The sequence below is a fragment of the Equus asinus genome, chromosome 7, assembly GCF_041296235.1.
Source record: "Equus asinus isolate D_3611 breed Donkey chromosome 7, EquAss-T2T_v2, whole genome shotgun sequence".
Classification (NCBI taxonomy): Eukaryota; Metazoa; Chordata; class Mammalia; order Perissodactyla; family Equidae; genus Equus; species Equus asinus.
The window spans coordinates 97,898,188-97,911,482 of record NC_091796.1 but is presented as its reverse complement, the minus strand read 5'-3'; the positions used below and the strand labels follow the sequence as shown (position 1 = coordinate 97,911,482).

General features: G+C 38.2%; 1 protein-coding gene across 2 annotated transcripts in view; it reads left to right on the top strand.

Moving 5' to 3' along the window:
- Positions 1–13,295, top strand: part of TRIP11 (thyroid hormone receptor interactor 11) — a 63,932-nt gene that overhangs the window by 34,058 nt on the left and 16,579 nt on the right. For both annotated transcript variants that reach the window (XM_014832057.3, XM_014832056.3), the window contains exons 12-16: positions 932–1,072; positions 1,674–1,867; positions 5,860–6,023; positions 6,841–6,944; positions 10,942–11,041. In XM_014832057.3, coding sequence (XP_014687543.3) covers positions 932–1,072; positions 1,674–1,867; positions 5,860–6,023; positions 6,841–6,944; positions 10,942–11,041 — 703 coding nt within the window. The remainder of the gene's footprint in view (positions 1–931; positions 1,073–1,673; positions 1,868–5,859; positions 6,024–6,840; positions 6,945–10,941; positions 11,042–13,295) is intronic.

The window sequence follows — 13,295 nt, the reverse complement described above, 5'->3', positions numbered from 1 at the left end:
ACTGAAAAACCTGTTTGGCAAATAATGCCCTCGCTATTCAGGAGGGGATATTGAGATAAAAGGAACAAGTGGTTTCATGTTTTGGTTTTGATGATTTGTCCTGGGGGGACACAGTATATATTCTTAAAGAAATGGAACATTTACATGAAAATTTAAAATAATACCAAACTGTAGCTTCATATGATATACATATTTAAACAGAGAAAAGAATTGGCTGTAGACAGCCTGACGCTTTTTTGTGCTTTTTAGAATTCCAGCTATTGTCTTACAATAATGGCCCTACTTTTGCGATGAAGAGTTATCTTTGTTCTGTTGTCGTTAATATATTATATGGAATGCATTCAGGAATCAATTTTCACAGCTGTCTAGCAAGATATCATTCCAGAGTTGCTTTCGTTAAATTGTTGCCAAAATGTCCTTTTAAAATGGGCTGTGCATATGAATTGACTTCCCTTTCTTTCCTCTGCCAGCAATTTGATCTGACAACTATTCCATATGCTGATGAATGGACATGCACACACACACGCACACATGTGCACACTCAGTTTTCTCGGTGATTTGGGAGTGTTTGTTGTGTAGGGTAAATCTGAAGAGATTGTGTCTTTTGAGTTCTTTTAAAAACATTTCTAATAAACTTTTTCTTTAGGAATAGTTTTAGATTATTAGAAAAGTTATAAAGATAGCAGAGAGTTCCCATATACCTCACACCCAGTTTCCTTTATTTTTAAATCTTACTTTACCGTGGTACATTTGTAACAACTGATAAACTAATGTTGATACGTTATTATTAACTAAAGTTCACACTCTATTTGAATTTCCTTAAAATATATATATATATTATATATTATATTTAATATGAAGAAATGAAATGAAGAAATGTCTTTTTTTAAGTATATTTTTCTTTAAAGCTAAAGTTATTTCTTTCCAAAAGGGCAAGACTGGTGAGTTAAATCAACTTTTAAATGCAGTTAAGTCAATGCAGGAGAAGACAGTTATGTTCCAGCAGGAGAGAGACCAAGTCCTCTTGGCCCTGAAGCAGAAGCAGATGGAGAACACCGCTGTGCAGAAGGAGGTACGCTTTCCCGCTGAGGAAACAGTGACTCACACACTAGGTTCAATAACCGTTAACTAAGAAAACTGTAATTATCAGTTAGAATGAATTTCTCTCTTAGGTGGTTTTTTCCTTCATCTTCCTCTGATGTGCTGTCATAGAATTTTGATCTCCCAGAGTGCATTTTGTTTTCAAAAGTGAAAACCTTGATCTAATCATTATGTTGGATACCTGAAACTAAATTATACCTCAATTTTTTAAGAAAAGAAAGAGAAAAGTGAAAACCATGGCATGTCTTGAATATAGGAAAAATTTCCCACCCATGAATTATGAAAAAAAATGAGATTTACTCATTTGATGTCACAAAAAGCCTAGTACTTTGTATAATTCCTTTTTCCATTATAGCCACAAGGAATGAGATCTTACAAAGTAAACCTTGCAAACGAGCAGTCAAGGTTTCAGGAGACTTTTTTCCTAGAATAAATAGATCTTGCAGTGTGAGGAATTAGTACACAATTAATACAATTCAGTAACGGGAAAGAGATTTGATAACAAAGTGGCTTGTAGGCAGGGAGAAGGGAGCATTTTACAAAAGAAAAATAAAGAAGTATCCTCTGCCTAGGTTCAGCATTTACGGGAGAAAGAACTACGGTTAAACCAGGAGCTGGAAAGATTGCGTAACCATCTCTTAGAGTCAGAAGATTCTTATACCCGTGAAGCTTTGGCTGCAGAAGATAGAGAGGCCAAACTAAGAAAGAGAGTCACACAGTTGGAGGAAAAGCTAGTTTCATCCTCTAATGCAATGGAAAGTGCAAGGTAACTCTTTCATTTTTTTAGCATTAACATTAACTGAACGCTTCTTAAGTGGCAGACTCAAGCATTTTTCATGTTCCCTCGTTTTATTCACACAGAATTCGTTGTCTCCATTTTACACAGTAAGAAGCTGAGCGTAAAGAGGTTTAGTAACCTTCACGAGCTAGGCACACAGTGTGTGTGTGTGTGTGTGTGTGTGTGTTTCACAGTCGGGTCTGCCGCTCTTAACCAGATCTGGTATGCAAACCAAGGTTCTTCTGCATCTTAACCATTACCCTAGATAATTGCTTCTCATCATTTTAGGAGTTTAGACTTAAATTCTCACTGGTTTACTTAGCTTCGTCAGGCTCCCAAAGAACTAATTTAATTTGCATGATTTTCTTTTGAATCAAATGCGCTAAGGCTGAACAAGGTCTGGATAGTAAAAGGGAGAGAGTAAAGGAGGCGGCACGGTGGAGACCTAGGTCAGTGTGAGCTCACTCTTGGTTTATTTGAACTTTGAAGTGACCAGGTCCCTTCTTATGTATCTTTACATTTTATTTCTCTCAATAAAATGGGTTTTTGTTCTTTTTACAAAAACATTTTCCATTTCACGAAAATCACATAAACCAAAAAGAACATAAAGCCACAGTCTTACCCACGCAGAGATAGTCTTTTGTTCTACCTTGTATGCTTGTACACACCTGTGTATATATTATATATATTTTTTAAAGCACAATTGAGATCATACTATTCATACTATTTTGCAACCTGCTTCTATCACTTAATAATATGAGTTTTCTTGGGGCTGGCCCAGTGGCATAGTAGTTAAGTTCGTGTGCTCACTTCAGCAGCCCTGGGGTTCGCAGGTTCAGATCCCAGGTGCAGATCTGCACACTGCTCATCAAGCCGTGCCGTGGTGGCATCCCACATACAAAATACAGGAAGATTGGCACAGATGTTAGCTCAGAAACAATCTTCCTCAAGCAAAAAGAGGAAGATTGGCAACAGATGTTAGCTTAGCGCCAATCTTCCTCACCAAAAATAAAAGGGGGGGGGTTTCCAGAGCACATTAAGCCATGTGTTTCTGCAGTATCATTTTATGCCTACATAGTATCCATTATTTGGATTTGCCATAATTTCTTTAATTCAGTCATTTATTATTGGACATTTAGAGTAGTTCAGCTTTTCAAAATACTAAGAGTGCTGTCATGATATCCCAAGATAGGTATTTTTTGTGTTGATAACTGATTATTTCCTTAGCTTAAAGTTTGAGAAATGGAAGTTCTAGTTCAAAGGCCATTTCTAAAACTTTTTAAATGTACTGCCAAATAATCTTCCAAAGAAATCATATCCATTTATATTTCCATTAGTGATATGTTTATCTTTTTATCTTTTTATAATGTGTGATGCTGAGAGAGATAAAAGAAGATATTATCTCTGTTTGCAAAGAAATTATAGGCCAATGGAGACAACACTTTTTTTTTTTTTAAGATTTTATTTTTCCTTTTTCTCCCCAAATCCCCCCAGTACATAGTTGTATATTTTTAGTTGTGGGTCCTTCTAGTTGTGGCATGTGGGATGCCGCCTCAGCATGGCCTGATGAGCAGTGCCATGTCTGCACCCAGGATTTGAACCGGTGAAACCCTGGGCCACTGAAGCAGAGTGCGTGAACTTAACCACTTGGCCATGGGGCCAGCCCCGAGACAACACTTCTGAGGGTAGCTCCTCCTCTCCTTTTGTAGGGTGTATTATTGTGCCTTCAGACGCAGAAGGAAACTTGTTTAAAATGAGAATTAAAGCAGTGAGTGAGCATTTGTGTATGTGTTTCACACTGGCAGAAATGTCAAAACATCTCAGCCTATAAAATTGATAATCTTTCCTTTCAATTTTCAGGTCTTTATTTTCCTTGATTAAAATTGTTTCCAGTCTCTGCCCCCTTTCACTTACCCTTCATAATTGCCAGAATAACCATTGTTAAGTAGAGCTGTGATCTGGTTACTTCTTTTTTCAAAACCAGGGTAGACTCTCGTGATTTGGTCCCTGGCTATCTACCACCTTAATCTTACTTCTCCCTAGCATCTACATCCAGCCAAACTGTGTTACTCAGTTCTTTAGATAGAGCTACTATTTTCCTATTTCTTTTTCTTCTACTTCTTCATTTCATATTCTTTCTTCTACCTGAAGAGTAGACCTGGGTCCAGCCATGGTGGCATAGTGGCTAAGTTTGGCACGCTCCACTTTGTTGGCCAGGGTTCGGTCCCCAGGTGTGGACCTACACCGCTTGTTGGTGGCCATGCTGGGGCATCAGTCCTCATACAAAATAGGGGAAGATTGACACAGGTGTTAGCTTAGGGTGAAACTTCCTCAGCAAAAAGAGGAAGATTGGCAACAGATAGTAGCTCAGGGCAAATCTTCCACAGGGAGGGGAAAAAAGGAGTAGACCTGATCCCTAACAGTTTTTCTATTAATCTCACCTTCAAATAGCATTTCCTTCATAAAGAATGCTTTTTTTAGCATTCCATTCCTCAAATCCAAAACCAAACCCTGGTGTGAGACTTTTCCTTTGAATCTGCACAGTACTTCATTTTAGTCTTTGATAGGGCGCTTATATTTTACTTTAGGGTACAGATAATTGTTGAACTGTCTTACACTTCCTCCCGCCTAGTGAAGTGTAAGGTTACTGAGGATGGGATGATGCCATTTATTTTGTACCCTTACCACATCATATGTTCTTAAACATAGTTTAATAGATGTTCAGTAAATATTTGTTGTATTAGTAACTCTAATCTACAAACCAGATTATGGTGTTTTGAGCCCTTGCTTAACAATAGTAACACCTGGTATTTATTAACTTTTTGAGTGACGTCACAGCTGATTTCATCCTTACAATCACCCTTTGAGTGATTTGCTAACCAGCAAAGTTGAATCAAGTCCAGGGACATTTGAGGGCAGAGCTGTCTCCTGATTATCAATTTACTGCTCTTTCCACAAGAGGGTGCTGTTGGGTAAAGTTTCTTCAAAGTAAGCTCCTCTTAATGGGCTTTAATGGGTTGCTTTTGAGTAACAATTTAACTGGACATTAAAATCCCAGCAAAGGCTATTGGAGTATTTTGTGTGTAATCAGTATACATTAAGGAAGTGCATCAGTGACATAAGCCTGCATAGGTGCTATATAAATCCCTGAGGGATCTCTGATTTATTATTTGGAGTAGGTGTAGCGGTTATAATAGTTAATGTAAGCAGGAAAAAAGGATGATAGTAAAAGATAATTAACTAGTAATCAGAGCAGTTAATCAGTGGGATAGCCTTTCGAAAGTTGTGAGTTCACCATGATTTCAAGCGTCAAAAGCACGGAGGTGTCGTAGAGTCCGTTGCTTGTTGGGTTGGAAGCTAGACAAAATGACTTCCAAGGTCCCATACAACTTGCAATTTTATGATAAAGTACATCTTAGAGGTTTAGTCTGGAAACACGAAAGTTCCAGGCTATTTGTAAGTTTTTCTTATGCTGATGTTTCTTTTTTAGCCCAGTTTTGTCATTGCAGTGACTGCTATTTGTTCAGTCACTTTCACAGGAAGGATGATTGAGTTACAAAAAACAGGGAGAACAAAGATCAGAGGAACTCTTCAAGGTTCTTTGAAATCTAACTTGAATTTAATGCACTAAGATGTGGGGAAGGTCAAATTCCTAGAGACAGAGAGTAGAATGGAGGTTGCTGGGGGAAGGGGGAGGTACTGTTTAATGGGTGTGGGGTTCAGCTTGGGAAGACTAGAAAAGCTCTGGAGCGGGATGGCAGTGATGGTAGTAGACAGTGTGAATGTACTTAATGCGACTGAACTGAACACTTAGCAATGATTAAAATGGTAAAACATAGGGAAGAGGTTTCATCTTGTTAAAGTGCTTAAATACTTTGAAACCTCACTTGCATTTAATGCAATGAAATGTAGGGACAGCATTCCATCTTGTTGAAGTCTCTAAATAGAAACGGTTTGACCTGTATTCTCTTTGTCTGAAGCCATCAGGCCAGTTTGCAGGTAGAGTCATTGCAGGAGCAGTTGAATACAGTCTCCAAGCAAAGGGATGAGGCTGCCGGGCAGCTCTCGGTCTCCCGGGAACAGGTAAAGCAGTATGCGCTCTCACTCTCCAACCTGCAGATGGTCCTAGAGCATTTCCAACAAGGTAAGTGGGGTGGGCAGTCTCGCAGTGGAGAAAAATTGCTTTGTTATTGGGAATTTTGGCTTCTTTGAGTGCTATTTTAGATTAGGCCTGGGGAAACCTTTGAAAGGTTACTCACTTGTATGGGGAAAGGTTAGGCAGCATCAATAAGTTAATTTAGACTCCTTTAACACTTAAGACTAGGGAACATAAACTGTGTACAGTGATCATCAAAACTTTGTTTTCCTGTTATAGCATGACCAGTTGAGGTGAGAGCTGGGAAAGTCTAAGGGTGACGTAGGCTGGGTGATCACGTGGTGAAGAGAGGATGCAAAGGAGAGGGGGCGCATGCGTAGCAAAGGTGGTTATGTTTTGAGATTGGTTAGAGGTTCAAGCCACTTGAAAGAGTTACTCATCAGTAATTGCTATCCTTTGAAATGTTGGTTAATTGTTCATAATTGTTCATCTCTACTTTGAGGTAACTACATTTTCTAGTCCTGGTGGAAATACTTTTCTGGAGACAGAGAAATACTTTCTGGACATGTGCTCAAGGTAGTATGGTACGAGGCCATAGAGAAAGCTTTGCCAAAGAGGAAATATGCGAGTGGAGTTCTGAAGGGAGGGCAGAGTTTGCAAGCTGGAGGAGATGGAGAAGGCTTTAGGCAGGCAAAGCTGACCTCATCACTTTCACTGCAGTTACCGTGATCACTACGGCCTATACAATGTTCTTGTTGAGACATTTGAACTATTTTTGTTGAATTATTAAAATTTCAGGTGGTTTAAAGTTCTGATTTTATCACACAATTGCAAAATACTGATGTAACTTTCTTTTCCTCTTTAGAGGAAAAAGCTATGTATTCTGCCGAGCTAGAAAAGCACAAACAACTTGTAGCTGAATGGAAGAAAAAGGCAGAAAATCTGGAAGGAAAATTAGTTTCATTACAGGTTGGTCGAAATAATTTTCTCTTATAAATTTTATTATTCATGAAACAATTACTTGTAGAATCTTTGTCTTGGAAATAATCTCCTGAACAATTAATTTGTTAGATATTGTTTGAGTGGCTGCTCTGTACCCTCTGCTGGGGCATGATGAGATGCTCAGGATTTCCCTCAGCGACGTAGAGTTGAGAGTAGACACAGCACATGTGAGATGGGGGACATGTAAATTTTTTAGCACAGATGGGTATTTTAGAGATCACTGAAAAAAAAAATTAACCTACAATTTTAACTTTACAATTTTGTCTTTTCAACAAAGTATATTGGGCACTTTATTTCACATTTCAATGTATATTATCCCGTTAAGTCTTTCTCTTTGGTGGCGTAATCCTTTAAAATATTTTTCTTTTTATTACTATGCTATATTTCATACCTACAAAAATTATGTAAAAGATGTAAATAAAATGAACCCCCGTGAAGAGATATGACACCAAAGTGACTTGCTTTTAGATTTAGGATAAACTTTTCTAAGTTGTAAGTAGACTGGCAATAGCTCGTGGAAAATAATAAAATTTATTTACTTGTCATTAGTGGTGAATATGCTATTCAGGAGTGTTACTATTCCAAATAAGTGAAGGCATATTTCCTTTAAAGCTTGAAATTTTTATTAAATATTGAGTGGCTGCAAAATAATATTTAGACAATACATATAAATGTAAGAATACCCACGTATTCCCCACCCAGTAGGAGAAATAATATGTCGTCCTTTGAAGTTCCTTCTGCATCCTTCTGCACCTCTGGCTCTCCTTACTACCTCACAGATAACCACTATTGCAGAATTTTATGTTGGTCGTCCCCTTATTTTCCTGTATGGTTTTGTTACATAGATTTACATCTCCCAACAATACATTCTTTGGTTTCACATAGTTTTAAACTCTCTATGAATGGAATTTTGAACTGTATGTAAATTGAGTAATTCTCTGAGACTTGCTTTTTTTGCTGAATATTCTTATCTTTATGAGTTTCAGCCATGTTGCTGTGTGTCACTGTGTATAGAAAGTTCATTATTTTCACTGCTGTATTCGTTGCATGAATATATAATTTATTTCCTCATTTTACTGATAATGGACGTTTCCATTATCTGCTGTACAAACAATGTGGTTGTGAACCTCCTTGTTTATGTCTCCTGGTGCACGTGTGTAAGAGTTTCTTTCGGGTATGTGTTAATTAGAATTGCGAAGTGATGGGATATAGATGGGTACTTTAAACTGTATTAGATGATGGCAGATTGTTTTCTAAAGCAGTTGTGCTAATTCACTCTTACCAGTGGTGCCTAAGAGTTCTTCTACGTCCTTGGCAACACTGGCATTATCAGAACTTTTAAAGTTTTTGTCAGTGTGGTAAGTGGGAAGGGCTATCTACTTATGGTTTTAATTTGCATTTCTCTGACTACTAATGAGATCAAGCACCTTGCAGTATGTTTATTGACCATTTGTGCTTGCTTTCTGGTCAGCTCACTAATAACATTTCAAAAGACATTTTATCCAACACTTTCAGTGTTTCCAATGGGACCAGAGTATCTAGTCTCTTATACTGGTAAAAGTCCAGGTCTTCTTTTAAAAGTAACTTTATTTTTTTTTTTAGTAAAAATGTAGCATATTTAGAAAAAGAACAAACTAAATGAGAAGAAACTGAAAGAATTAGTAAAGATAAAGGCTGAAGTTAATAAAATAAAAAACAAATAGTAGAAAGAATAATGAAATCTAAATGTTAATTTTCAAAAAAGTCTTAGTGTAGTTTTAAGCTTTAATGATCTCTTAAATATAAATGCTGTGAGGTTAAAAAAATCATTTGAGGGGCCATCCCTGCGGTATAGTGGTTAAGTTCTGCACGCTCCACTTTGGTGGCCCAGGTTCACAGGTTTGGATCCCAGGCCTGGACCTACACCACTCATCAGTCATGCTGTGGCAGCATCCCACTTATAAAATAGAGAAAGACTGGCACAGGTGATAGCTCAGGGCTAAACTTCCTCAAGTGAAAAAAGAGGAAGACTGGCAGCAGATGTTAGCTCAGGGCAAATTTTCCTCAGCAAAAAAAAAAAAATCGTTTGAAAGTTTATTTAATTTCCTTTACAGTAAATTTAGTTTTGTGGATTTTGAATATTAAATTTTTTATTTAAAATTTTTTGTTTCACTACTTCTCTGTATCAGTCAGGGTTCAACTTGAGAAGCCAAACTAGTAGGTTCTTCACACACACACACACACCCCCCAACACCCACATTGATAGATATGATATATATGGATACCTATGAGATTCATTACAAGGGACTGGCAACATGATTGTGGGGGCTGGCTAAGCAAGTCTGAAATTCATAGGGCTGGCCGTCAAAATGGGAAGATCACATCACAGGCAGACTGGAATTCACGGGCGTAGGCCAAAGCTGTTGTCCACGGGGGGTCAGGAAGGAAAATCACAAGCAGGCTGGAACTCATGGGCAGGGGCCAAAGTTGCTGTCCAGAGAAGGAATTTCTTCTCTATTTGGAGCAGCCTCAGCCTTGCTTTCAGGATTTTGAACTGGTTCAGTCAGGCCCACCGTGATTATCCAGGATAATGTGACTTCCTTAAATTCAACTCATCAGGGGCTTTGATCACATTTGCAGAATATTCACAGCAACGTCTAGATTATGTTTGATTGAATAACTGTGAAGTAGAGCCTAAGATGGTACATCCGAAAAGCTGTCACACTCTGATTCAAGATGTTAAAACTTGACCTGAAATTTCCATGGGTGAATACTCTAGAACAGCCAAGAAAATTGTGTGAAAGAACAACAGTGTGGAGGGACTTGCCTACTAAATATCAAAATAGAGCCATAAATCAGCACCATGTTGACTAGATGAGTGAAACAGAAGGAGAATCCAGAAATAGAGCCCATGATATATTTCAGAATTTAAAACTAAATCCTAAATTAAACAAATTTCATTTAATGGGAACAACGATAGATTATCTAATAAGTTATGTTGGCACCACTGGCTCTCTGTATGGAAAAAAGTAAAACTGGACCCATATCTTACACCATATATAAAAGTGAATTTCAGTTGTATTGAAGCAAGGATTCTCAGCCGGGGGTGGTGTTGGAAATCTGGGACTGTTTCTGGTGGTTACAGTGACTGGATGGGTCTTCCGGCATTTAGTGGGCAGGGGCCAAAATGCCAGAAGCACTCCCATGGAGAAACAATATTTTAAAGATGTGAATATTAAAAAAAAAAATATCTTGTGAGAAAATGTAGAAGACCACGTGAATAGTCTAGTGGCAAGGAGGAGCCTAACTAAGTCTAAAACTCAAGAAGCTATAAAAAGCAAAGTAGGACGTGTTTGATTATATACAATTTAAACACTTTTACGTGGCAAGAGATATTTTACAGGCAATAGACAAATGGCAGATCTGGCAAATAATATTTGTAGCCAACAAAGGGTTTATGTCTACTATATAAGGTGCTCTTACAAACTGACAAGAGAAAGCTCAATAGGAAAACGGGCAAGATATGCAAAGAGAGGTTTTCACAGAAGAGAAGATCCAGCTGCCCTGTAAACATGAACAAATGCTCAAACTCACTAGTAGTTAGGGAAATAAAAAACTAATAATGAAACGTAACTTTATATACCCATCAGACTTACAAAAATTAGGAAGAACATTTGTTCCTATATTTTGGCTTTCTATCTCTGCTGTTTGTAGTTTTTATTCTCACTTTTTTTACTTTTGTCACCATGCTGTCTTTTAGTAGCATCTTTTTTTTCATGTAGTTCCTCTAAAAAAGACAGTTTTCTGTTGTGAAGTGTGGGTTCTCTCTTTGACACTTGTTAGTTTTGTGAACTTGCCAAGGTCACAGAAGTACAGCTTCTTCAGCAGAAAAGAAAAGAGTTGATTGACCCTAAGATGTCTTCCAGCCCTAGAGTTTATGAAATAATTTTTGTGTGCCACTTTTTAATGAGCTTTCCTTCCTCAGGAGAGTTTGGATGAAGCAAATGCTGCATTGGATTCAGCATCAAGACTTACAGAACAGTTAGATTTAAAGGAAGAGCAAATCGAAGAACTTAAAAAACAAAGTAGGTTTTTATTCTTTCCCTTCTTTTTTCCTACAACACTAGTGTTGAATGAAACGTGGTTTCCCTCATGTGCTGGTTCAGCTGAGTGATCCAACTTGCGTTGGTATGTGACTCCCACTTCCATCTCGCATGACTAGTTTGCTTCAATTTGAATATGGTCCCAGTGAAACCAGAGTCATAATTTGGCCCTGGCTGTCCAGTTAGTTTTCCTGGATATTGAGGCAGTCCAGTTGTGTTGGCTGTCACCGTGTTGACCTTCAAGGGGGACTGACCTGACTTATTATGGTTATGACTTCTCCCTGATCAATCCGTGTTTGTCCTACCTAAAGCCATCTGAAGTGTTAAAGAAGGCAGTATTCTCAAGTAAAAGAGTAACTTTCTGTGGAATGAACATCTGGGTGTAACTAGCTCTTTATGATTATAGATAGTGCTGTACATACAGGCACTCATTGTGTAGTTTTTGATCCTTGTAAGGTATCTCATAAGCCCTGTCAATTCCTTAAGGTGAGTCCTGTGCTTTGTATTTTCAGTGAGGCCTCAGACAATCAGGTGGTTCCTAGTGCTGTGTTGAATCTAGCAGCTGACAGAGATGGCATGTCCTCATTTAATCTCTGATTTAAGGGTCCCCAGGAAGTTGAAGCTATTCTAGGGCTGCATTTAGTAGGTAATGATTTGGGGTTATCGGAAAGGTGATAATGGAACCTAGAAATATAGCAACTTTAGGTGTCTGTGTTAGGCACAGTAACACCAAGGTACGTAATTAAGGAATTAGGAGTACCACCAACATAAAATAAGAAACAGGCAAAAGTAGAAGGCGATGGCACAGCAGAGTTACTGTCAGACACCAGAAACAGTGACTTGGACGCAAGTAGACAAGAACTACTGAAGCGTGGATACCAAAAGACAAGCCAAAGTAAGTTGGCCTAAATCTAGCAGGAGGCAGGAGGTAAGAGAGTTTTAGGAATACAGAAACAGTAAGGTAGATCATGTGAGGTGGTTGTCCTCACGATGACTTGACTCTGAGGCAAATTACTGCCCAACTGAAAGTCCGCTGTTCAATTGGTAAGACTTGGTCAGCCTGAGAACTCTAAATCTAGCAGAGCAGCTGGAAATGGGCAGGAAGGACATGATTATCTGTTGAGTATTGTTTTATATAACATATATTGTATTATTTAGTCTTCTCTTATTTCATTTGCTCTTCACAAGCAACTCTAAAGTAGGTGGTACTAGTTCCATTTTACAAGTTAAGGAAACTGAGTTTTGAACTCTGATTTTTTACTCTTGGCCAAAGCTCACAGTCATTCCACGTTACTATGTTTCTTCCTGTCAGGAAAATGGTTATTTATAGTCTGACTTGTATTTTGTTCTGTATGTCACCATCTCCTTAGAAGATAGGGCAGTATCCTCTGTGTTGTGCCCCAAATGTTGAAATGGTTGCCCCTGCCTGGAGGCAATATTTATTGGGAAAACAGTCTAGTTAGGTTGAAGGCGAATTCAGCTACTACGTTATCTGGAATACATATGGGCAACCCAGAGGAGATATGCACCCAAGGAATTAGCCAAAGAATTGATATCTTAGGATAGGGCTAGGCTAATGGAGGTGAAAAGGCAGTATTCTGAACCAGCTCATTGGTCTGTGACAATTCCGTGCTGTTTGTCAAGCTTCTATAATATTTAAGGCCACATCCCCTTTTAGACATCTGCCTGAGTCATTCCCAGTAGATGATGGTAAGATAAAAAGTTCTGTGACTTATCGTAGTTGATAAACATTATCAGAGTTCCTGCACTACTTAGTTTTTGTGCAGGCACCCAGTTAAATGCCCAGAGGTAGAATATTTTCAGGTTTTGACTATAAATGACAAGGCTTAGGTGGCCTAGGTCTCTATTCATGTAATAAAGTGTAATTAATATTCATTATAAATGTATAACAACCTGGAACTCATTTTGTGGAGTCAATATTAGCTACAGAAAAGGCTCAAATTATGCTTATACAACTGGTCTTTGAAAGGGCAGGCGAGAGGCCAGTGCTGCACAGACAGGAAGGGGAGTCAGGAGCCAGTTAGCTCTGTCCTGTCTTTAAGTCATTCTTGCCGTTTACGGCTCTTCTTAACAAGCTGTTTTCTTGTCTTAGCTAAGTGCTTAATATTGCTTTTGTATTTCTAAACACAAATGTGATTTTATTTTCTCAAAGTTGTACTCTTGATTTGGTAATATAAATAAAACTTTGATTGGCTTGGTTGCTTCAAGCGAATCA